The sequence below is a fragment of the Sturnus vulgaris genome, chromosome 3 (assembly GCF_052056855.1).
Source record: "Sturnus vulgaris isolate bStuVul1 chromosome 3, bStuVul1.hap1, whole genome shotgun sequence".
NCBI classification, from domain to species: domain Eukaryota; kingdom Metazoa; phylum Chordata; class Aves; order Passeriformes; family Sturnidae; genus Sturnus; species Sturnus vulgaris.
In genome coordinates this window covers 79323118-79345962 of record NC_142245.1, presented here as the reverse complement: position 1 = coordinate 79345962, position 22845 = coordinate 79323118, and the positions used below count along the sequence as shown (strand labels likewise).

General features: G+C 42.6%; 1 protein-coding gene across 1 annotated transcript in view; it reads right to left on the bottom strand.

Annotated features, from left to right (window-relative positions):
* The window catches only part of LOC106854132 (gamma-aminobutyric acid receptor subunit rho-2), a 36411-nt gene extending 13838 nt beyond the window's left edge, over nt 1-22573 (bottom strand). The window contains exons 1-4 of the mRNA XM_014877846.2: nt 20762-22573; nt 12116-12222; nt 4187-4254; nt 609-832 (exon numbers count right to left, since the gene is read on the bottom strand). Coding sequence (XP_014733332.1) covers nt 609-832; nt 4187-4254; nt 12116-12222; nt 20762-20949 — 587 coding nt within the window. The 5' untranslated portion in view covers nt 20950-22573. The remainder of the gene's footprint in view (nt 1-608; nt 833-4186; nt 4255-12115; nt 12223-20761) is intronic.
* Nucleotides 22574-22845: the final 272 nt, after the last annotated feature.

Sequence of the window (22845 nt, the reverse complement as noted above, 5' to 3'; positions counted from 1 at the left end):
GAGAAGTTTAGAGGCTTTAGCCTCCATGTCCTTGTGTATTACAAAATCCTGCAAACCCATAGACACGATTGGTGTACACCTGCAGGATGGATAACCCTCCAGGCCATGACAGGCATCTCTCAGGATTCTTCCAGCCAACAAATCTACTGGAATACCAGGATGTCTTTAATACTGCCATTTCAGCTTCGATAAACTTAAACATTTACATTAACAGCAAAGCACCACAACTGAAAAAAAAATCTAGACAAACAAGAAGGAAAATAGGATAATTATAGAGGTCACCATCTGGTATATCAGCAGCTTCCAGTTTAATCACACACTGACCCTGGGATGAACATTCCTGCTTAACTAAGCCTTGCACTGACTGCAAAGAGTTGGGGGCATGCTTCCCCCAGGAGGAGATTATCCTGTTACTGCTCACAACATGGTTTCTCAGAGCTCCCTGCAAAGCATTTTGTACTGGACATTCTGGAAACGGGGCTCTGCATCAGCAGTGGGAGTAGCAGGATTGGGAGTAGCAATCCTGGTGATCCCCAAAGCCAAACCTAGAGGAAAACTGGCAGCAAAGCCCCAGGGGATGCTCAGGGGAAGCAGGGCGGCTCTGTTACCTCATGCTGTAGAGGACGTGCCCATCAGGGAACACTCGCAGCATGATGTTGTCAGTGGTGGTGTCGTGGATGAAGGATCTCTTGGAATGCACGAAGAAGACATCAGGGACCCAGATCTTCTTCACCAGCCTGCCATCAAAGGTCATGCTCTTATTGTTGGTGCTGGGAAACGAGAGGCGCTCATCCTTCCAGTAGTGCCTTAAGTACAAGGTCATAGTGAAATCCTTCAAAAAAGGGAAGAGAACCAAAAAAAGGAGGAGTGTCAGTGCTGCACTCTACGACGAGGACACACTAGAAAGAAAACTCACTCCCACCAGATAGATCTCTCTACTCTCAACTCCTAATTCTTTCCTAGGTCAATGCTGTCTGTCAGTAGATTTTCCTGACAAAATAATTTCAGCCAAAACAAAGCATAGCCTACTAATGAATTTATTACAGTACCCAGTAATGTTCAGTCCCAAACAGGATATAAATATGCCCAAGAGTAGCAATGCCCTCTAGAAATTATTCTTTAATTCTGGCAAAATTATTTTACGGGACTATGGTACCAATAGCATAACCAAGAGGGAAAACAGAAAGTTAGCTTAATGGTCAGGCTAAACACTAAATAATTTATACCCAGAAGGACTAAATTGTTGCAAACAGCAACCAAGTGAAGGAACTGTGTTTCTTACCATATAAGTGTGTAAATAAAGTTCCCTTTTAGGCTTGTTGATGGAGCAGGAGTTTCAATCACATAAAGGAAAACATTTGTTTGTTGATCCCAACCTGGCAGCTGCAGCTTGTAGAGCTGAACCTATTCTCACACTGGGAGATCAAATAGACTTATTTTCTTTATATTCCAAATTAAGCAAGTGATTATGGGAGCTGCAGTTGCTAAGCCTGAGCAGGTAGCAACACAGGCCAGAGTCTCTCCCTAACCACATTCTCAAACCACAACCAGTTTGGTGACAATGACAATCAGTTACCCTGACTCTGCTTCAAATGGCTGTCTCACAACAGCCTTGCATTGCCAGTAGGTTTCTCATTTGCCAAAGAAGGCTCTAGTGCCAGTCCTCATCTTGCTGCCTGGCACAGTAGAGAGCTGGCCAGACAGCAACCTCTCTGACCATGGCAGAGACTGGCCAGGGGGACACTTGTGCTCACCCACCTGCAGGTCTCCACCTTATCAGACTGGTCCCGGGCTCCCTCAGTGCTCATCCCAGGGATGCTGCTAGCTCCCGTTTCCTATTGGACACTGGCCACCTTCCCCTTACATCTATAGTCCCAAAGAAACACTTCCAGCAGCTACTGCAACTGGCAGAGCTTAGGTTACAACCTAGCTAGAAGAGTCAACCTCAGGGGCCAGACTGGACTCAGGGTAAGCACTGCTGAGCCACATCTAAAACACTGTGTTACCAGTATCATTCTCATACTAAATCCAAAAGCAGCTCTATACTGGCTACTAAGAATAAAGTTAGCTCTATCCCAGCCAAAACCAGGAAAGCCAGGCAGCCTGAGGCTGTGGCTGCAGAATGCCTCTGGGCAGCTCCATCATCAGAGCATGGGGGAGCAGGGACCATCAGCCAGGCACCTTCAGCATTGCTTACAGCCACCACAGAGGGAGGGAAGGGACTGTCTGAAGGCACAGCACAGGAAGGACCTCACTGCTTTCCAGGCCATCTCTTTCGTTACCAGACAGGAACTTCTCATCTTTCACCATCAGCCCCTTTCTCTCTCCAAATAGCCAACACAGTGGCTGTTCAATGGCCAACTCTCTTCTCTCTCCAATGCCCAACACCAAATACTGCAAACAGAGACAGAGCGGCAGCTGACAACAGCTTCTAAGCATAAAACCCAAATTTAGGAGACTTTTTCACGGCATGATTCAAAAGAGGCAGTGTGCTGACCGCTTGTCCCTTTCTGACCAGCACACACAATATTTACAAGCAAGAAAAGTGGTTTATTTCTGCACTCATGAATAGGAAAGTCCCTTGGAAAACAAGGTTTTACAGCAAATTGGGAGAATGATAGTTCCTGCCAGAGGCACAGCCAATGAGTCTACACAAGTGCCTCAATTTTGGCAGCATATTTCACATTTGTTCCACGCTCCAGGCAGCCTCAAGAGCGTGTCCTGCCACTGCACAAAACAACAGCCCATCCACATGAACCAGACAGGCATGGGTTTTAAACCCATATGCATTAAAGAGCCCCTGGCTGCTCTCACTGTCATGCACAGTCTTGCAGGTGCAGTGGGTTGCAGCTGGTAATGCTTCAGTCTGATCCGTTTTGGGGTACCAAGCCATTGCTCAAGCAGTGATAGGTAAGGAGTGCCCAGCCCTGGGCACCTGGTTTTCCAGGCTGCTTCAGAGCAGTTTGAAACAAGCCCTGCCTGCAGTGGGGAGACAAGGAGGGCACCCTGCTGCAGGGACAGCCAGCCCTGGTCCCCTGGCCATGCAGAGAGCTTACTGCCTACTCTCCTCCCTGCAGACACCCATCTGGGACAGTCTGTTGGAAAAACACCCCAACATAACTCAGACTGACCTGGGAGAACACTCTTACCCCCCAAATATATGTCAGCAACTGCTGTAGAAAGTATTTGTCATGAGCTGGGAAAATGGGAGCTACCAACAGCCGAGGGAGAGAACAGACCTTGAAGGCTTCTGACAGGCAAGATTTTTGTTGAATCCTGACAGAAAGCATTGTGAGTTATGTAGTTGCACTAATTAGGCCTCTTTGTTGCTCTGACATTATCTTGATCTATTAGAGCCCCTGTTCTTCTCCTGGCAGCTGTTTCCTGTGCTCACAGCTCCCTCCTACACCTCACTGCATGCATATCCCCAAACCCTCTCTTTCAATATCCAGGCAGGCAAGCTGCTTGGGTTCAATCCCAGAACATAGAATAATTTGAGTTGGAAAGGACCTTCAAAGGTCATCTAAACCAACCCCTCCAAAATGAGATGAAGATGTAATTGCACCACATTAAAAAGCACCTAAACTAAAGCTCTTCCTTTGTCTTTATGTTCTGTCTAGACCACAAAAGGTGCACAAGAACAGGGAAGAAAAGGCAGAAAGAGGAAGGAGCCCAGAAGCTTCCTCTTTTCCTCTATGTTCCCCTTTCCACTTCTCTTTCAAGAGGTTTTTATTCCATTTTACTACGATTTAAAAAAAAATCACCATGAAACAACCCAAAACCAAACAGTAAAGCGTGTGTGAGCACTCATGTGAATTGAATAGTTCCTTAAGGAAGAAAACTCCTGCAGCAAACACAGCTTTTGTGAATTTTACCATATAGCTTCAAACTTTCATATGCAGCTGCTTATGCTTATTTTTAGTTGTGATAGATCTTTCACAGTACTGATTATTCTCCCATTCAAGGTCCCTTTTCTCTTCAGGCTTTTAATCTTTATCTGGAGGTAGAGAGGTAAGACTTTGATCATCTGGTTTTATCAAGTCTTTGATTCTGATTATCAACCTCTTTGAATTTCAGAGATACTGCTATTACTTTCATCTGACCAATGATTACAAGCCCACAGGTTTCAAGTCAGAAGGTCTTTCTATGACTGGAAGTAACTGAGGCTTAGAAAAGGATTACGTACCATGTCAACCTCAGAAATACTGTCCAAGCTTTCAACTTGCACATCCACCCCAACAGGAATCGCAGGGCCTGAAAGAAAATGAGATTTAGATATGTAAATAAATGCTCTTTCATATCATCTACATTTAATTAGCACTTCTAAGATGACATGCAAACATTTCTGAGCTTATGTTGCACATTTCTGTCAATGGTTCTTCAGAATGGGGCTGGGGAAAGAGATAGTGAATAACCATGTAAGGGCCCTTTTGAAACATTGAATTATCTTCCCCTTGGCATGTGCTGCAATGTTGGCACTTTGCCACTTCATCCAGAGCTTGGATGAAACATTTGCTTATGTTTTTAAAACTTGAGATATCCCATCTTAAATTTTAGCCTTAATGAACAAATTTAGCCCCAAGGACAGGAGAATGAGATGAAGATATGGCAAGTAATGAGCTCTTCCTTGGACGTTTCTCATTTTTTACCAACAAGGCAAGCCACTAATCTCTCAAGGGCTCATCACCATTTTGATTCATATTTCCCACTGACGATATTGCTGGTTTTCCACAGTAGTTTTAAAATTAGCAACCAGAGAGTTCACAAAGAGTAAATAAGCAGAAAACATGCCACAATGAATGCACACTCCTCTATTACTAGAAAGCCTGTATCAGAACTTCACTGTACACTGCTGGTCATTAATGACCAGGACCTGCTCAGATGACTCAAGCTCCCCATAGTGTGCCCTCATGCAGCTTTTCCCAAATTCTGGTGATAAGTGCCCACTGAGCCAAGCACACCAAGCAGGATCCAGCAGGGCAGCTGAGCAGGAACTGCTGAGGAGCAGTCCAGGTGGATCCAGTGCTGCCTGGTGCTCTCAGTGTGGGGCAGTGGATCTCACAGGGCTCACACATACAACTCTGTCCAGGGCGTGTCTGCAGCCTGGGCACTGACAGTGACACAGAAGGAAGCCAAAGGAAGCAGACATGTCTGGGACTTGTCCAGCAGAAATTAATTTTCCAAGGACCTCCACGAAGATTTGCAAAGACTTTTAGCACCTAGATTTTGAACCTGATTAGCAGTCAGATAATACATAAGGTGGACCACAATCCCTTTGTGGACTCAGACCCATACTTGCAGCATCACAAAGAGCAGGGTCTGCTGCATTTAGCTAGAGCAGCATCTTCCTCAAGACCACATCGAAGCTCTGAATACACTACAAGCCTAACCAGAGAGCAGAAATGTTGCTGAGAGAGCACCACACTTCTGCAAGCTGCTATCCATCCTTCTCCTGTACCTGCAGCAGCAAGTACAGACTTGCACACATCTTCAGGGCCTTTGAACATAGCCTGATGTTTGCCTTTGCTGGAGAAGAAAAAAGCACCAAGTCAGCCTCAGAAGGGAAAGGCTGATCCTCATGCCCATGAGACAAGCTGTGACCAGCCCCAGTGCAGATTTGCCAGGGCTTTGACAAACCAGCCTCACCTGATTACAGCAGAGCACATTCACAGTGACACTGTCCCCTCCCAGCCTGTTATGCCCACAGTGTCTGTCAGCAGCTGTGCTGGGAACAGGCACCTTGAACAAGCCCAGGGGAGTGGGACCGGGCTCCTCAGAACCACCGATTCCAGTCTAAGTTACTGCTGCCCCCAGCAATGAAGCTCAAACAGGGCTAACCCAGCACTTTGAGACGACTCCCAGACGCTTACAAACACCTACATGTCACATGCAGACACACAGCTGTGCACTGCATATTTTTAAAAAATTGCCAACAATCATTTGCAATCAAGAGAAATAATTTTTCCGTGACATTTATCTTGCTCGGTAAAACATGCTTTGGTTTGTTTGGGGTTTTTTTTAATTTTTTTTTTTTAAAGGTAGCAAAAAGCACTGTATCTGTGGTGACAAGAGACATTTTGATATGCAGTACGATCAACAGAGAAACAGCACAAGCCGAGGGCTGTGTGCCCAACACACGCTGGGCAGCCCCCCACAACTCCCAGACTGCCAGGGAGACTCTCTGTGTACGAATCCTTAATTTAGCCTCGATTCGGGAAATCAACACCCGCGCAAAGTCTATTTACTGCTGCGACTTCTATGCTTCTCTGAACACTAATCACAGATTGAAAAATCCCAAAAAACAGCAGAAAACAACTAAAAGATCAATCCCATAAACATAAGAACGCTGCCAAGTTCATATCCGTCCCTCTTTCCTATTCCTTCCCTATCTGTCCTTGAAGATAAAACACCGTGTTCTTTTCTTTGTTCATGTTCCTGCATCAAACACTGAAAACCCTGCGGTTATCTCATTGCAAGGACAAAACCTAAGGTTCAGTGTGGGGCTGACACAAAGCTTTATTAAATCCAAAATAAAGGGTGTTCCACATTAAGCTGAATGGTCTGGAAAGCCCTTGAAAGAAGAGGTCCAAGGCTGGATTAGGCGTCTTTTCTCCAGTTAATCACAAATTTGGGGGATGATAAAACAGTGATTGTAATAGAGAGGGAGAAATTATTTGAACACTGGACTTAACACAGTGCTTAATACTGAAATGTAACGATGAGTCTGTAAAACCAATTTATCAGCAGAAATATTTACTCTGCCTTTTTTGGGAAACTCCTACTACAATCAGCAGGAGTAATCACTGCTTTTTCCTTCTCCCTTGATCGGCATCTGGGGCTGAGGCAATGAGAGAGCACACAAATGCGATAAGGATACTTTGAGACCCCAAGACCCTTTGGAGGAGGTTTAGAAGCTGGAGTGAGCAGGGAAGGGTGAGTGAAGGGCCAGTGGGAACAGTGCAAATGTTGCTGCCTGTGAGGTAGTGACAGGAATCAAATGATCACCAAGTCCTGCCCTCAGCAATGAGCATAAGTGATAATGATAATTGCATATTCACTCTGCCCATCACTCTACAAAACTTCAAGTCAGTTGCTGTTTTGCAGAGGTACTTGAAGCAAGCAACATTGAAAGTGCATGCAGCTTCTGAAGCAAAGCAGAAGCCCTGTCCAGAAATTACCTCTTTAAACCATGAAACAAACCCTGGGTTTCATTGAAGGTCATGTTGGCTACAGCACATACCATTGAATTAAATGGCTGTTGATCACTTAAGAGAGATATGTCAGGAGATTTTTGATCTCACTAACCCGTGGAGTCAATTAGGAACTGCTAGCTTTTTAATCCTGTCCCTCTGGAAACTGAACAGTTGAACCACAGAGGCTCAGGGTGTTTTGCCAAATTCCTCATCAAATGCCACTAGGGATGAGCAAAAACAAAAAAATCCTCTGTATTGAGAGAGAGCAGAGTATGATGAGGGTCTGAATGTAAAGGAACAAGAACAGCTCAGATGGTATATGACAAACTGAACTGGTAGACAGAACAATTAACTTTGATTGATTAGATGCAAAAAAGCCCTCATCAACCAGTCTTTCTTTGTCATAAACAATGTTTTATAGTCATCTTTTCCTCAGAAAGAAAAAATATAGAAGGATCATCCTAGACAATTATAAGCAATAGAAGACCTGAACATGTTAACACTGGAGAGATGTCAAAGCTCAGGCTCCTCTCTAGGATGTTCACTGCTGGACAGGAAGCTAAATGGATCCATGTGAAAGCTGGGGATACAGCTCATAAAAGGGAGCAGTGCTGCTTTGCTCAAAGCATGCAGTCCAACAGAGATTTTCAGATCACACTTTAGAGTCTCTGAAAAGTATCAGTCAAATTCATAGAATTTTGGGTTGGTTCTCACACAAAGAAGACTTTGTGGCTTGTTTCATATTTCAAAAATTACAGTTTGAGTATCAAACCCTGCCCCAGATTGAATGGGATGTCTGGCCTTGGGCTAACCTCTCCGGGGAACCCAGGAGGTTTCCACAAGTCCTGTGAAGGAATGACTTCAGAAGGAGGCTAATATTAAAGCCTGTTACATCCCAGTGTGTCTCCACACCTAAAAACACCAACCAGGGAGCAGCAGGAAAGCTTCAAAGTGTGAGTCAGTTCCCAGTTGGAACTGGGCACAAACATGTTTTTTATTTCTGAACACTGGAGCAGGCTTTGGAAGATAGGGAAGAGCGTGCTACCATGAAGATGCCTGGACTCAGTTTTCACTCCAGCTCTGAGACTAAAGCTTTGTGACATCTCTTTAATTTTTCTCTTTGGCAGTGCTTTCAAAGGCTTGTTGTTTCTCTCTGAGACAAGTGTCCACTCATCTAATATTTGAAGGAGAGAGGCAGATGAAGAAAACAATACGTACATGGGAAATGAAAAGGTTTGAGATTTCTTTACTGGCAGGTATCTCATGCACACACAGAGAGATTGCAAACGTCTGTAAGAGATCCCAGGTCTGCAAGATGCAAAACAGCTTTCAGTGTATTTTTATGTATATGTGTGTGTGTGTATATTTACTTTTTAATGAAGGCATATCTGATTGAGACCTCTTAGGTGTGGGCAGCTCCCAGGCAGCCAGCACCAGGACATGTTCATCACCTGCCTCATGAGTGCAGGGCTTTGTCCCTCTGCAGCTCATGGACGGCTGCTCATCAGCAGAGAAGCAAGTTCTATCCCAGCCCTTGTCACCAGCACTCAGTGAGCTACTCATGCTTTATTCACCCCACCGTTCATCCATCCTGGCAAAAGCACTGCCCAGAAAGGGCAGCAAGGACCAGCTGACGTTAGGCTACTTGGCTATGAGCAAATATAATAAAAGTAAAGCATTAGGCCGGTCCTCAATAAAGAAGATACAGCTATTTTAAGTATCAACTAAAGCTGCTTATTCACAGGCTCCCTGTAAAATACGAGATGTCATAAATGAAATGCTTAAAATGGGTGTTTAAGGAAGGCAGCAAAACAAACATTTACATAATCTTTAAATATTAATAATAGTAAGTAATACCTGAACATCTGCTAGCTAGAACAAGGTCACTGTCATGGAGATAACTCCCTAAGGGTCAAAAACCCTGCAGTCTCATTTAGCTTATGGAGGCTCTTTGACCATCAACAAAGCAAAAAACTTTGTCATTGCCTCTGTACACAATTGCCTGTCTCTAATGGGCTGAGGGCAGGCAAGACAGGCGTGCTTATTGGGCTGTTAATAACACAACTTACACAACATTTGTTTGCCCACTTGCTCTTTACAAAGATACTTTCTCTTGAAACACCCTTCACCTTTCTCTAATATTGTTGTGGTTTTTTTTCTTTTCACCTTGCATAACCCAAGCCTGCTCTGCCCAGCAGTCACAGCTGTGTTGGGCTGGCTGGTTGTGTTACTGACCATCCTGTGCACACCAGCAAGAGCCACCGTGGCCACCATAAAGCAGCTTATATCCTGTCCTCTTTTAGCTTAAGGTTGAGTTGCAGGCTGGCCCAACAAACTTGGGAACCATCAACTGGGTTTCTTTTAGTCCTAATGCCACTCACTATTTACTCATGGTATTATTCTAATTTTCCAGAAGTGAGACGCCTTTCCCACTGGCAAGGTAACATCACAGGCCCATTGCAATGCAGCAGAGCTGGAATCACAATTGGACCAGAGAGGGTCTTAAGGCAGTGACCAGTTACAGCCACGAGTATCCCACAGGCTCCTCTTCTCCACTTCTGCAGTACAAGAGCCTTTTTATCCTCCACGGGTCAGACCACATCAATCTGAGTGACATTGCCCCAGCAAGAAGCTGGAAGGACTCATGGTGCATAGCAAATCACTGTGACTGCCTGACGAATAACATTACAGACAAAACTATGAGGATCACCACTTATTAGACTTTTGTTCCCTTTCCTTTATGTTTTTTTTCCCATTAGGCTTATCATTTGTCACTAAAAACACACCATGCAATTCTGCAGCTGAGCAAGAACCTGTAGCACCCACCATCTCTGTGCATCTGAGTCAGACTTTCCAAGGCTGGAACCTCAACAAAGCTGTTTCCATGCTTTGCTCCTCATTACATGCAATTTCAGTACAACTTTGCTAATACCACACCTTTGTTCCAAGAATGTCTGCAAGTTAAGGAGGTTTTAAGCAAAAATTTAGTAAAAAACATCATGTTTTTCCTTTATAAAAAAGGAACTTTCTCAGCAAAGGCGCGTAGGGCATTTTTCAGTTATATAAACGTTATTCCAAATTTTGGCTCTAGAAGAATCTTGATGCTGTGATGGGGGTTAGCATGGGAAAACAAGGCAAAAGAGAGACTAAATGCAGTTCCATTAAGACTAGAAGAGTGACTATGTAATTATGTCTGTTTGGTGTTACCTTTGCTCAAATATGTTCTTCAAGGACCCTGTGACACTGATGAAAACAGTTAAATTCAGACCTGTTTCCAGAAATACAGTGCAGTGGTGCCACTGGGTGCCAAATCATCAGCACAACAGAACAAAACCCCACAGCTTCCCCCCAAAACAGGCACGATGCCCTGACATACATCCAGTTAGGGGGGAAAAAAACTTTAAAAATCACCATGGCTCCCCAGCTGTCTCCAACTGAGTCAAGGCAGCGCATCCAAATACCCTCCCAGAGAAGCCCTAGCATCCCACTCATCAGACCAGCAGGTCTTTTGTCCAGAGGACAGATCAGCTGCAGAGAGGACAGATCAGCACCTTCAGTTTGTCCATATCAGGACCAAGCTCCAAAAATTGAGGTTGGCTTAAAAAAAAAAAAAAAAAAAAAAAAGATATCATAAAACCTAAGGCAGCATCCTCTGACATTACAGCATGGAAGGGCATACCTGGGATTTAGGGAGGCACTTGCACTTTGGTGAATTCACACTTTTACAGCCGATTCATAAAGAAGCCCAGGGCCTCCAAAGCCAGCTCCCAGACATCAACCCTGAGCCCAGGGCTCAGTGTGTTCCCACCAGCCCCAGAGAGATCTATGCCTATGCTCCACACAGAGGGCAATTTAAGGCAAACTCTTCAACACTAGAAGTAGCAGATCAAATTTATCACTGATTAAAAAAAGTTACCTCCAGTGTTTAGGCTGGACTACAACTTGCTGGTAAATAACACTGGGGGGCAGGAAACACCAGCAATGAAACTTTGGAGTTTGAAAATATATATATAAATAGTGAGCAAGGTGTGTGCTCTCAGAAGAGCACTCCTGCACTGAGGGGCAAGAAACATCATTTCAGCCACACCAGGAATGGGCAGGTCTGAGCAGCTCTGTTCTATGGACCAGGTGCAAAAGGCACAACACTCTTGTGTCCCACTGAGCAGGGAGAGGTAGCACTTCACCCTAGATGTCCAACTGGCAAAGGATGGAGCATTAGTCATTCAGTGAAAACCACGGAAAACTCTGTCCTTAGCTCTGGAATGATTTGGTTGTCGATGTAATCAGAAGAGGGATTGCCATACTGGTATTCCAGCAGTTTTTGTTCAGGTACCCTCTTATCTCTACAGCAGTGAGTCTAGAAAGGTCAGGCAAGCACATTCCTATAACTGGGTGTGACCAAAGGCAGAGTGAAGTCGGCAGAAGTCTCCCCTCCCACTCTTTAATTTGCATATGAGAGTTTAAGACAAGATTTTTTTCTGGACAAAAGTATTCCATTTTCTCCTAGTAATGATGGGCTGCGATCCACCCAATGAGTTCTTTACTTTGCAATTTAATCACATGAGCTGAAAAACTCATTGCAACTTCTCAACCACAAGTGAATATTAAACTTGCAGCTTGTTCCTCTTCTCACTCAATAGAGTCAAAGGCTTACTGGGAGCGTCCATCCTGAGCTCTGGGGAATGCCAGCCAAAAACAGAGCCAACTGCAGCAACAGGAAGGAATATAGGAAATGTACAGAGCAGAGAGAGCAATGAGAATGAGCACGAGGCCTCTCTGAATTGGCACCAAGTCTTTTCCCTTCACACTGATGCATCTGGACAGAAGTTTGTTTGCTTGTTTTTTAATTAGATTGTTAATTGGATAATTTGATTATTCTCAATTAGATTAGTACAAAATCAAGAGAACCCTTTTATTCTCACCTCCAAAGGCTGGCCGCATGGTGAAGTCATGTTCATTGACTCTGAGAAGCTGCTCCGTCTTTCCTTTCCAAGCTTTGGTCAAGTCGTGATTCCTCTTAAAGATGTGACTGCAAGAGACAACAATAGCATTGTTCCCATGTCTCTGCCCAAGTGCCACCACTGCCAGCCAGTTTTGGAGCCACAGGAGCAGCAGCTTTGCAGGCACGAGCCCAGGGACTGTGGGGAGACTGCCGGCACCAAAACACAGGCACAGTGCTGCCTTTCCACAGCATTACCTCAGACCTCTGTGCCCACAGGCAGCCCTGCTTCCTCTGCTTCCTCTGCCCCCTTCAAGGACATGGTTCTCCCTCTGCCCCAGACCCCTGGCTCCCAGGGAGGCACAAGGCAGAGAGCACAGCATCTCACAGGGGAGCTGGATGCAGCAAATGCTGCAGCTGAGAGCAAGCAGCAGTAGAAGCAGCTGGCTGCCCCACGTTACCTGGCCAGGATTTGGCCAGATACCAAGGCAACATTGTCATGAAAAAGCTCTTTTCAATGCTGGTCACGCAATGTCATACACTTCTTGGAAACTGCCCCATGAACTTCACCAATTCAGTGCCAGCAGTTTGTGTGGACAGAGGGTCTTCTGGCTTTCAGCAACAACAAAACCACCCATTCCTCCCCACAACAGCAGGAATAGAGGACTTTTATCTAAAGAAGCCTTCAGTCCCTCACTTTTCTGAACATTAAGGTAGGAAAAATTCTAGCTTTTTATTTGAGATATTGTATGATCACAGTGGAACAAGGATAACAGCAAACCCCTGAGAAAAGTGCAGGATAGTCACTAAAATCACATAAGGGGATAACTAACCAGCAGACAAACAAACTGGATGCCCTTCTGGAAGAAAATCCAGATCAGCATCCCTGACTGTTCTCCAGTGGTGCAGATGGAAAACTTGGACCATTAAGGTTCCTCAATCCCTTTGCTCTGGATGTCAGAGCTGATGATAAGTACTGCTGCAATTAGCTGGTTTCCAGTAACTTACTAAAAATAATTATGATAAATAGAAGGAACTTCATACAAAAGGTTCAGATTCCCTTTCCTGTATGGAAGAAATATTACTGAAAATAAAGAATAAAAAATCTTGGAGGAAAAATAAAGAGACTTGTTAGTCTTAAAGGCTTGGTCAAGAGTTCAGAACTTACCAAATAATCACCTCACTCATAAGCGTGGGTATGGAAAGGATGTTCTTAGCTTCATTAAAATATAAAGCACAATAAGTATGAGCCAAAGGGAGCATAAATCACAAATCAGAAGAAAAGTTTCCCATCGGAGCACTCATTTCAAGAAAGAAATGATGAAACCTAAAGGATGTTGAAGCTGCTGCTGACATTAATAACCCATTTCCTTACAATAAGGAGGTGAAAAGGAAGTAACAGAATTTAAAAATAATTGTATCAAATAGATGTTTTGAAGGAATATAACCCCTTGTACCCCAGGGCACATGCTATGTAGAAAAAGTTAGATCTCACTCAGGTTGTTTTGAGCTCCTGTTTCACTTGGGATGTCAGAGCTTCTCTCCCTGCAGGCTGTGAGGAAGAGCCAGCTGGAGCAAGCACCCTCCCGACAAGGCTGCATCAATGGTTACTTAAAAGCAGGGTGTAAAACCAAGCACAGCCATTAATGGGAATGGTTGGAGGCAGAAGTTAAGCTTTTAACTGCTTGCTGCAGGGGGGAGCTTTGTTTTGCTATAAAGTTAGGGCTACTGCCAAAGCTCTCCCCCTCACCATTGGCTGCACTGCCTCTGCGCCCGAAAAGCTGGAAGTCCAGAAAAGGGATCTTCCTGTGTCTGCTTGACTTTAATCATCAGGGAAAAGCCAAAGGACCAGTGAATGTTCAATCAAGTCTCTCTCCTCAAAGAAGAGAGTTAAAAATTCTAATTAAAAATCCAATAAAACATTGGATTGCACGTTGCATAAGGAATTAGTGTGGAAAACCCTGGCAGTATTATCTTGTAAATCAATGTCTCAGCCTCACTGAAATTCTACATTTTGATCAATTCTTTAATTGATCTTTTGATCAATTCTTAATTCTTTCTGTTAAAATCAACAAACAGCAAAGAGCACACAGGAGAGCTGCTGAAAACACTCTGTGGCCACAGAGGTTTCAGAGGGCTGGCTGGGGACACAGTCTTAGGAAGAAAAGAGGTTTTCAGGCACATCCTGAGCCAGGGGTTGCATTTAATAACCATCATTTAATTATCAGTTCGTGCCCAATCCTTCAGATATTATGATGGCCAATTCAGATTTTACAGAAAGAGCTCTGACAGTCTCTTTTTAATCAAATTAATCCATCTTAAAAGTTTTTGTATTGAAATATTTTTAATGACAGAAAGTCTACACAGCCTTTAAAATTTATTATTACTTTTATCTATTTAATCCAATTCAAGACCAAGTTTGTTTGAAAAAAAAGATTTCTTTATAATAGTGTTTGACATCAGCTGTGCTGTATCTTCTGCCCTGCTCTGGCAGGTACCCCATGCCAGCCCCACTGCTGTTTGGCATAGGGAGCACCTTACCTGCAGCAAAGGTGACACCAGCTGCCAATGCTCTTGGGAAGCTTAAGGGTGCTCTGAACACTGCTGCCCACAGGGTGCCTTTACTGACAATCTGATCACCAATATCTCATAAATCCTCCCTGATGTACTTATGGTCTGTAGCATTTCTGATTAGAGATTTGTCAGGGTTTCTTTCAGCTTTATGCACTCTCTGCAATTCACCACTATTCACTTAAATCCACCCATTTCCTTTTGTCTTTTTTTGCTACATTTTTCATATATAATTTTATTGCTGTTTAGATTTCATTCAAGGGGAATGAATTTGATAAATCTGACTGCTGTGAAGAATTGTTTCTTTTTAAAGAGGAGACAAGGCAAGAGATAGCTCACTGAGCTTCTGTAAAGGCTTCTTTATTATTGCACTAATTTTTTAAAAATATGTTTTCCTTTCCAGTCACTTTTACTCAGAATTGTCTCAATTGCATAAAATAGAAGCCTTTTCTATTGCCAAATATATCAAAGAAAATTAATTCTTGATGGCATGAGAAATTCCAGATAACTGCTCAGCAGGACTCAAAAAAGAGCCGGTGTCTATGCAGACATTCAGAACTTTCCAGAACAAGATAAAGAACTTTCTAATTGGAAATAGTGCTCGTGCTGTCAGGCACAAGGCAATGGCTAAGTGGTGAGCCTGCAAGGACACGTGGTCTCCATCCCGAGTGTGACACAGCCGTTGGCAGCCAGAGTCTGGCAGGTTTCTGCACTTTCCCCTGCAGAATCCAGGATAGATTTTGGTCACAAGATGGGGCCTTGGTTCAAATTACATATTGGGAAGAAGAGAAGCATTTCTACAGATTCAGTGAAAATCTTACCACTCTTCAGTATATTCTCTGAAGGGAAAAAAAATCCCAAGATGCATTAGGTGAAGGCATCATTCACTTTGTGTAGCAGCACAGCAAGCTGGACGAGATGCATACTGTGTAAACCCAGCACCAAGAAAGGTACAAGACCTGTTTTCCTAATCACCAAAGCATGTAACTGCTGTAACACAAAGCCCTAGAAGCTAAATTAAAAAGAGAAGGTACAAGAACAGTTTATGACTGTCATAACAATTAGCTCGCTCCTAAATGAGAATTCCAAATTTATTATTGCCACTGTGTAATGAGTTTATCTTTAATCCTAATATGCATGGATCATATGGGATCAGATATGGCTGAGAAATTTCTGGCAAACTGGGAACATCAAGATCCTCGATTTTGGTGAAGTCTCTTTCCAATGCCTGTCAGGGTCACCAATTCAAGTGCTTTAGGAGCCCCAGCTGGCCAGGAAGGCCTGGCATCTCCACAAGATAGGTCTGTCTTGGGTTGGGTGGCCACACCAGCATCTATTGCTTCCAGAGCCTTAGGGAAAATGTACTCTGTTGCCCTATCTCTGGATGTAACAAGCTTCACATTTACTCATCTGTGGGTATATGTTGGGAGCAGGAAGGACAGAAAGGTGACATTCCTTGACAAATTTCTAGAAAAACAAAATCCAACTCTGGAAAAGGATGGACACAAACTCAAAGGGTGTGCACAATCACTGCTGTCATACACATTCTCTCCCTGCTTTTGTTTCACATTGCTCTTTGGGCCCAGCCTGCAGTGTTGGGAAAAAAGCCTCAGGAGACATCAAACGCTGCACCAGAGGTTCAGCAGTGCCCTGGACCTGAGCCCCAAGCTAGCCATACACCTGTAAAAATTGGCTATCATATTTCAATCACTGAAGCACGAACAAACTCCAAATTTTTTTAGAAACCCCCCTAGAGCAAAGAGTATCTGTGGGGACTGGAAGGTACCACAGACTAGAGAACATGTCTGCACTATCCAGTTGAAAAACGGGAAAAAAATGCAGCTTCACTAGGCAACAGAGGGAAATTACTGCTGGCAGCAGCAGTTTCAGCAAGGATCAACAAAATCCTTGCTCCGGTGGAATGATGTTTGGAAAAATAGTCTGTGTGCTGAGCCATGTGCTGCTGTGTCCTGGTGGTTGCCTTCTGCTTCTGGGTCCCAACCTAAGGCTGGCACGTAGCATGCCCTGAAAATGGCATCTCTAATGAGATTCTCCAAAGGACTGACCACTTCCAGAAACCTTGGCAGGAAGTCTTTAGCTAAGAAGAGCCCAAAGCCACTTTTATATCAAAGGCAGTTTTTCTGCTGTTGAAGCACGAGACTTCGCACAGCTGGTAGGAGAGAGGAACAGGCAGACTTGTAGTTACTGTGCTGCAGAGAGAGAGAAAGGACAGCAACACACACGGACCTCTTTTGGGGAAAAAAGGCCAACTTTATTGTACGGACAGCCCGTATTTAAAGTGTGTTACGTGCAGCTAGGACAGGACAGTAGCTCATTGGACAACTGGGAAAACATCCCTGGGACAGCATGTCCGGATGTCCCACGGGAAAGACACCAGGTGTTAATCTTTATTATGAATTCCACTCTGTTTTTCACCATGTTATCACCTTGGGAGACTTCCTCCCTAACTGAAGCTGTAGTCAGCTTGTCAGCCTGGGAATGGCCTGAGAGTCAGGAGAAATCCAGGCCTGAAAAGAATTTCCAAGCTGTAATTCCCTAGCTCTGTGAATGTGTGTGTCCACACAGACTCGGAGTCGGGTGGTCACTGGAAACATGGCATTCATTGGCACAACAGAGAGAACTCCTGAGTTCTCAATTTATGCAGAGCAATAAACATTACCAGAAGCATTATCAGCAATTTTTATAGAGCAGTAAATATTAACAAAACCACTAATTTTCAGAGTTTCTTTTTGTCTTTTGGAAATTCTGTCCAGCTGGATAATCTAGCAGGATTGCCAGAATTTGTTTACCATTTCTGAGAGGTAGCCACTGCTGAGCTACTGTAGAGCACTCGCAACTGTTTCAAAAACTCAGTGCAGGACATACCAGTAGCACTTGCCTGGCATTTGAGGTAAGGCTGATGCTCTGACGAAGATCCAAGCACAGCTGCATACACTGTACAGCCAGTACTATGCTCAACAAGTCTGACCTGCGCTGGCAGCACGAGCCCAAGCTGTGTGCACAGCTCTCTGGAAAATCCCAGCTATCAACACAGCAGTGTCACCATCTGACACACACACACCTGCACCTTTCAACACTTATGCTGCTTCCTGCAGCACCAGGCTCTTCTTCCTCTGTGTAAATTTATTCTCTGGTGTGCAGGTAAGGCTGGGGCAAACATGCCCTGCCCAGCAGTCACCCAGGTGATTCTGAAAAAAGCTTTTACTTCACAATTCATTCATACCTGAATTCTCCAAACAAAATTAAATCCAAAATTTTTTAACCAACAATGCTGTTACAGTTCTAGAGCCCTTGGTTTCGTGCACCATTTGTACATCTTGCACATCAGCAAGAACACCCTCAACTTCATAGAAATAAGTATCACTGATATCCTTAAGTTTATCAATATAAGTGGTATGAACTGCACACCATGGAAAATGTGAAAAACTACTATCAAAGTACAAAGCCAGGAGCTGCTACTGGATGAGCACACACCAATTTCCTACACAAAGCCTGGGCTCTCCAGAGCAGGCACAGTCAGGGCAGTGCTGTATCCATGCAGTTGTTTATGCTATACCTCAGTCTGTAGGAATAGAGATGTGTTATCAGTGAGGGGGGATGCAAGAGTAAGAGAAAATTAAATGCAAGGCAGTTTCTAATCAGGCAAGGATTATCCATTCAGCATGCTGAGCGGGGCACTGCTCACCGAAAAAAAACAGCGTTACAATGTATTAACACAAGCAACAGGGAGTAATTAAGGATGCACAGGCAGCCCTTTAAACTGGCAATCCTTAATTTGGCTTCCTAACCTGACTTTCCCCATGTTCCTTGCCCACTTAGGCACAGGCTCAGCAACTTCTCCACAGAATGGTGGCAGAGAGCTGTCCCACAACCGGCAGGACGAGCCACCCCAAGCTCCCAGGGCTCCAGGAACCTCTGTGCAATGTCCAAGTAACAAACTACAGCACTGAAGGAGTTCTGCACCTGCACAACCCAAGTTTATATTCTTGAAGTCTATATAAAACTGATCTTTAGATCAGGCTGATTCATCACCTCAGTGGACGTAAAATATCAAACTTACCAACTTTAGATTCCCAAATATAGGAATACATTTTCTTGAATAAGAAAAGGTTACTGTAAAATTTACTATATTTTTTATGGTAAGTCAGCAAGAGAAACACTAAGCAGAAATTGTGATGAAATAATTTAAAAGATCATTCTTTTAATATCTCTTACATGATTAGGAAAACAGCCTAGGAACTAGTTTTAGTTTCCTTTTATTAGAATAGTCCACTATTCATTGTTGTTTTAGGGACAACAGACTTTTTCCTATGTAATCGATAATGAATACAACATTTAAAATAAATATAATTGAATCTTGAAGTATAAAAATTGAAATACAATTGAATACAAAAATAAAAATATTAAAAACATTGTTCCGTACAATACTTTTTGTTGCAACATTGCAGAATTCTATGTATTTAAAATGTCATTCTCATTTGACAACCCCTAAAACCTGATTTTATAAACTTTAAAATAACGACATTGCATAGGAATTGTGTGTGTATGTGGTGTATGTGTATATATATAGCATATAGTTCCTCAGATCTCACCTAGATGGAAAATAGTTCATTTAAATCATTATACCACAGAATACTAAACAGTATTCTTTATAGTACATTTATAAAAATAATTTTAGCAGTGCTTTGACGTCCACTCTGTTAAAACTCATGACAGTATCAGCACTGTAGAAACTGTAAATTATTTTCTCCAAGTTCAAATTAGCACAAAACTTTTACAGCAGGGAATAGCTCTACTTCAGGGCAAATTGATATTTAAAGAAGGATTTACATTATTACTTCAAAGCACATGATCTTTACTACTCAGAAAGGTTTACAAGGAAACACTACTGTTCAATCCTCCACATTCCTCAGAATATAGATTTTGGAATATTTTCAGAATCCATTGAAAGATCGCATTCAATAATTGAGATTCTGTGAACATCAGTGGTAAAACTTCAGTTGACTTTAGGATTTCAGGATCAGGCCCTGGCTGTTTCAGCTTTTTGACATTTACGTCACTAAAAGCATATGCCACTATTTTTTCAATAAGTAGTGTAAATCTGATAACATACTATGTTTTCTTTGCTTCCAATTACATCATATTTCTTTTTAAAACATTCAAGTAACAACACTCCCTATAAAAGTGTTGAGTGATAAACCAAAAGGTCCACAAAAATAAATGAAAATCTGAAAGTTTACAGCCATAGTGAAACCATTTAATAAGATGGATTAACCCAATTTTATTTTTGAGCCCTTTAAACAATGAATAGTCTTGTAAGATATAATTGCCACTGGATGACATAACCACAAAAAAGGATAACATACTTTGGACTGTCTGGCAGGTTTGGAAGATTATCTTTTCCAATGTAAACCTCCAGACAAATCTCAGCAGCGGTAAATCTAATAAACTTTACTAAGACCTTTAACTCATTCTTGTGCTTTCACTTAACTTTAAAATACACTTTTAAAGCACCCATGTATTTCTTCAAAAAATAATTTTGCAATCCTAGGCTAACTTCCAGGGTTTGTTATCAATTACCACGATGTATGCTAACCAACATCCCCATCTCAAATTGTCAGAACATAACAGACAATTCCAAGTGAACATAAGTAACAAAGACATTCCAGCAAGCACATGAATAACCTGCCCGAAACAGTGCTGAAATATTAAACTGCATGCACATTTGAACATCTCTGTTCACTGCAAGTCCTCTGAATTCTCGCAGAAATTTGCATGTACGGCTAAGAACAATTTTGCCACAATCCAGGCTGAAGTTCAAAACCTGCCTCACTCATTGTTAATCGAGGTTAGCAACAGAAGTGTCCACTGACACAAAACTGATTATACCACCAGAGACTGTTATAAGAACATCATATGTAAAGCTGTTTGCATACAATATCCACGAAGACATTGACAGAGTAGGTTTTTGTATCTCTGTAGTAATGTAATTGTAACACTGCAGGAAAAGATACATACATGGTTTAGTAACCCTTACCTTGCCCTCTGCACATCCAAATGGTTCGTCCACCTCCTCCTCCTGTGCCTTCTGCTTTCCACAAGAAGAACTAAGCAGAAGATTAATAAAAGGAGTTTTGCGAAATAAGGCATCTTGCTGGAAATGGGAGCCGGGCACTCTGCACTCCAGTGACCTCCTGTAGCACAAATCCCCCCGGGCTTGAACATTGAATCAACTCTAATTCTGGCGTGTCGTGTTGGTCGGCGATCAGCGGCAGAAACGCTGCGCTCCCGGCGCGGTGCATTCGACAGGCTCTCCGGGGCTTCGCACTCGGCGCTTTTCCCTCATCACCGCTTAATGATTGGCCATTACTCACCAAGTTTGCCTCACCGAACATTTCCACTGGGTCCTAAAGGATACTCACTAAAGCCATTATATAAAAACCCGCAATTCTGCACGCCGGCTTTTTGCTCAATCCCCTAATCTCAGTGCTATCCCCCTGCCAGACTGTAAAACCAGGCTGTCCCTTTTCATTAGGCTTTCTACATTTTTTGATCCTCTGTACAGCATCTTTTTCAACTGGTAACTGCTTGTGCTGCATTTCAGACATGTATCTCATTGTAAAATGTATGTATTTTAATGGATTTAGGGCAGTTGAGGTTTTATTTTCTGTCTGATTTTTCATATTGTTGAAGACAGAATATGAGCTACTTCCTCTGAAAAAAGTTGAAAACAGTAACTTTGGTTACCATTAACTTAAAAGGAAAATTAAAACAATAACTCCCACTCCATACATTCAATTACCTTTACATAAACCACATCACCATTTTTTTTCCAAAAGGCATTTGCATAATCAGGCATTTTAACTTTTATCAAATAAGATCAAAACTAAAATTAAAAGCAGCTATTTCTCTTTTTATTTCTTTAATCACAATTAAGAAGCTGTTTCCAAAATCCATTCAAGGTTTATTTCCTCCGAGCCTGGTCACAGGGCAATGCTGATTTGGTCTCTCTGCAACACCGGGCTGTGCTAACAAGAGCCAGTGTGTGGTACGCCTTCCTAGGGGGCAGAAGTCTGCTTGGCACAGCAGAGATTCTGCAGGACAACAAAAGCACATTCAGAGCAAAGACTCCAGAGGAGCAGGGAACCCAAAACCCAGTAGAACAGTCTTGTGAGTCAGACCTCTTCCAGAACTCACCTCTGTGAACCCATGTTTGCAGTACTTGAACAGGGATTCAAGCACTGCACCAACAAGGAAACAGTGCTTCTATTTTAGAGGCTACAGAATCTAAACCTGTTTTTTTAGGGTTGTGGTGTGGGCTTTTTTAGGGGGGAACTGTGTATTGGTTTTTGTTTTTATTTAGTTTCTAATGAAATAGACAAATTAGGTAAAAAGATGTTAGTTAATAAATTGACATCAAATTGGTCTGCAGCAGAAAGTCTAACTGCTGAACAAATACATACTTTTGTCTGAACTTCTTATAAAACTTTTTTTCCCCACCTTTTTTCAATTATACCTGCAAACAAGATTTATCAACAATACAGAGTAATGCTAAAAGTCTCAGATTTTGGGGTTTTTCCATACTAACACATCTCCTTTAGACACAAAATGTGTTTCCCTTATTTTAGAAGTTGTTATAGCTACTTTAATGTTGCAAAACAGTAATATATATTTTAGTTGACAAAATTTAGGAAAGCTCTAGGTAGCTTGATAAACACTTGCTGAGAAACAGGATGAGAATCTCACTTAAATCAGTGCTACTATGTTTGATAGCAACAAAATGAAAGCTAGCTAAACTTCCTTGTCTTTGAAACAAACATGCTGAACAATAATACAAGAGGAAAATTATCCCACTTTCTTTTACTTCAGTATTTAAACAGTCAAAGACAAAACTTCTCAAAACCCTAACAATTGTAGGTCTACTACTTGTATATGCCTTTTCACAGTATTCATGAATATTACCAGGGACTTATAATAAATAGATCACTGGGTGCAAAATATTGATTTTAGGTTAAAAAAATAAAAAATAGACCAAACTGAAACCCCCCCCCCAAAAAAACAAGAAAAAAAAACAATCAACCAACCAAAAGAAACCCCCTTACAAAAACCCAACCAAAAAAA